This window comes from Carcharodon carcharias, unplaced genomic scaffold (genome assembly GCF_017639515.1).
Source record: "Carcharodon carcharias isolate sCarCar2 unplaced genomic scaffold, sCarCar2.pri scaffold_1120_ctg1, whole genome shotgun sequence".
NCBI classification, from domain to species: Eukaryota; Metazoa; Chordata; class Chondrichthyes; order Lamniformes; family Lamnidae; genus Carcharodon; species Carcharodon carcharias.
The window spans coordinates 20,001-23,489 of record NW_024470982.1 but is presented as its reverse complement, the minus strand read 5'-3'; the positions used below and the strand labels follow the sequence as shown (position 1 = coordinate 23,489).

The 3,489-nt window shown below is 55.3% G+C and overlaps 1 protein-coding gene across 1 annotated transcript in view; it reads right to left on the bottom strand.

Annotated features, from left to right (window-relative positions):
* Positions 1-2,652: 2,652 nt before the first annotated feature.
* The window catches only part of LOC121275162 (P2X purinoceptor 3-like), a gene marked incomplete at both ends in the record, with an annotated part of 11,531 nt that continues 10,694 nt past the window's right edge, over positions 2,653-3,489 (bottom strand). The window contains one exon of the mRNA XM_041182579.1: positions 2,653-2,780. Coding sequence (XP_041038513.1) covers positions 2,653-2,780 — 128 coding nt within the window. The remainder of the gene's footprint in view (positions 2,781-3,489) is intronic.

The following is a 3,489-nucleotide window of genomic DNA, read 5'->3' as shown; positions in this document are numbered from 1 at the left end:
AGAGAGAGGGAGGGAGGGAGAGAGAGAGAGGGAGGGAGAGATGGAAGAAGGGAGGGAGAGAGCGAGAGAGGGAGAGAGAGAGAGATGGAGAGAGAGAGAGGGAGGGAGGGAGAGGGGGAAAGAGAAAGAGGGAGGGAGGGAGAGAGAGGGAGAGAGAGAGAGAGAGGGAGAGAGAGAGAGATGGAGAGAGAGAGAGAGAGAGAGGGAGGGAGAGAGAGAGAGAGAGAGTGTGAGACTGCCTGAAGGAGAGAGAGACACACACACAGAAGGCCGAGAGAACACATGGATTTCCAGAAAATTGTCCCCACCTCCAGGAGACCCAACTCGCTTCCCAAACTGTGAGGCCCTTCGCTGAATGGGTGGCTACTGCCCAGTGCACAGCAAGATCCCAAAAGCGGCGATGAGAAAGTGGAAACGCTTATCAGCTGCAGTGTTCATGAGGCGTAAATATCCACAGCATACTCCCCCACCAAACTAACCGACGCGCCTCAGCACTGACCCTCTGACAGTGCAGCGCTCCCTCAGTACTGACCCTCTGACAGTGCAGCACTCCCTCAGTACTGACCCTCTGACAGTGCAGCACTCCCTCAGTACTGACCCTCTGACTGTGCAGCACTCCCTCAGTACTGACCCTCTGACAGTGCAGCACTCCCTCAGTACTGACCCTCTGACAGTGCAGCACTCCCTCAGTACTGACCCTCTGACAGTGCAGCACTCCCTCAGTACTGACCCTCTGACAGTGCAGCACTCCCTCAGTACTGACCCTCTGACAGTGCAGCACTCCCTCAGTACTTACCCTCCAACAGTGCAGCACTCCCTCAGTACTTACCCTCCAACAGTGCAGCGCTCCCTCAGTACTGACCCTCTGACAGTGCTGCACTCCCTCAGTACTGACCCTCCGACAGTGCAGCGCTCACTCAGTACTGACCCTCTGACAGTGCGGCACTCCCTCAGTACTGACCCTCTGACAGTGCAGCACTCCCTCAGTACTGACCCTCCGACAGTGCAGCACATCCTCAGTACTGACCCTCCGACAGTGCAGCACTCCCTCTGTACTGACACTCTGACAGTGTTGCACTCCCTCAGTACTGACCCTCTGACAGTGCAGCACTCCCTCAATACTGACCCTCCGACTGTGCAGCACTCCCTCAGTACTGATCCTCTGACTGTGCAGCACTCCCTCAGTACTGACCCTACGACTGTGCAGCACTCCCTCAGTACTGACCCTCTGACAGTGCAGCCCTCTCTCAGTACTGACCCTCCGACAGTGCAGCACTCCCTCAGTACTGACCCTCTCACAGTGCAGCACTCTCTCAGTACTGACCCTCCGACAGTGCAGCACTCCCTCAGTACTGACCCTCTGACAGTGCAGCAGTCCCTCAGTACTGACCCTCTGACAGTGCAGCAATCCCTCAGTACTGACCCTCCGACAGTGCAGCACTCCCTCAGTACTGACCCTCCGACAGTGCAGCAATCCCTCAGTACTGACCCTCCGACAGTGCAGCACTCTCTCAGTACTGACCCTCCGACAGTGAAGCACACCCTCAGTACTGACCCTCTGACAGTGCAGCACTCTCTCAGTACTGACCCTCGACTGTGCAGCACTCCCTCAGTACTGACCCTTCGACAGTGCAGCACTCCCTCAGTACTGACCCTCTGACCGTGCAGCACTCCGTCAGTACTGGCCCTCTGACAGTGCAGCACTCCCTCAGTACTGACCCTCCGACAGTGCAGCACTCCCTCAGTACTGACCCTCTGACAGTGCAGCACTCCCTCAGTACTGACCCTCTGACAGTGCAGCACTCCGTCAGTACTGGCCCTCTGACAGTGCAGCACTCCCTCAGTACTTACCCTCTGACTGTGCAGCACTCCCTCAGTACTGACCCTCTGACTGTGCAGCACTCCCTCAGTACTGACCCTCTGACAGTGCAGCACTCCCTCAGTACTGACCCTCTGACAGTGCAGCACTCCCTCAGTACTGACCCTCTGACAGTGCAGCACTCCCTCAGTACTGACCCTCTGACAGTGCGGCACTCCCTCAGTACTGACCCTCTGACTGTGCAGCACTCCCTCAGTACTGACTCTCTGACAGTGCAGCACTCCCTCAGTACTGACCCTTTGACAGTGCAGCACTCCCTCAGTACTGACTCTCTGACAGTGCAGCACACGCTCAGTACTGACCCTCCGACAGTGCAGCACTCCCTCAGTACTGACCCTCTGACAGTGCAGCACTCCCTCAGTACTGACTCTCTGACAGTGCAGCACTCCCTCAGTACTGACCCTCTGACAGTGCAGCACTCCCCTCAGTACTGACCCTCCGACAGTGCAGCACTCCCTCAGTACTGACCCTCTGACTGTGCAGCACTCCCTCAGTACTGACCCTCTGACAGTGCAGCACTCCCTCGGTACTGACTCTCTGACAGTGCAGCACTCCCTCAGTACTGACCCTCTGACAGTGCGGCACTACCTCAGTACTGACACTCCGACAGTGCAGCACTCCCTCAGTACTGACCCTCTGACAGTGCTGCACTCCCTCCGTACTGACCCTCTGACAGTGCAGCACTCCCTCAGTACTGACCCTCTGACAGTGCTGCACTCCCTCAGTACTGACCGTCTGACAGTGCAGCACTCCCTCAGTACTGACTCTCTGACTGTGCAGTGCTGCCTGTCATCACTATCTCCATTGTTGATTTGCCACCTACCTCTTCAAATTTCCTGGCCTTGTATTTGTCGGCACCTTTTATGAAGTTGAGTAAAATGAGGTCACAGACCACAGCTCCCTACAGGAGAGAGAGACTGAACATCAATATTCAGAACAAATCAGAATTCACCAGGGACTCTCATCCCCATCAAACACTCCCAGGACAGGTACAGCACGAGTTTAGATAAACAGTGAATCTCCCTCTACACTGACGCATCTAACACTCCCAGGACAGGTACAGCACGGGGTTAGATACAGAGTAAATCTCCCTCTACACTGTCCTCATCAAACACTCCCAGGACAGGTACAGCACGGGGTTAGATACAGAGTAAATCTCCCTCTACACTGTCCTCATCAAACACTCCCAGGACAGGTACAGCACGAGTTTAGATAAACAGTGAATCTCCCTCTACACTGACCCATCAAACACTCCCAGGACAGGTACAGCACGGGGTTAGATACAGAGTAAATCTCCCTCTACACTGTCCCCATCAAACACTCCCAGGACAGGTACAGCACGGGGTAAGATACAGAGTAAATCTCCCTCTACACCATCCCCATCAAACACTCCCAGGACAGGTACAGCACGGGGTTAGATACAGAGTAAATCTCCCTCTACACTGTCCCCATCAAACACTCCCAGGACAGGTACAGCACGGGGTTAGATACAGAGTAAAGGTCCCTCTACACTGTCCCCATCAAACACTCCCAGGACAGGTACAGCACGGGGTTAGATACAGAGTAAATCTCCCTCTACACCGTCCCCATCAAACACTCCCAGGACAGGT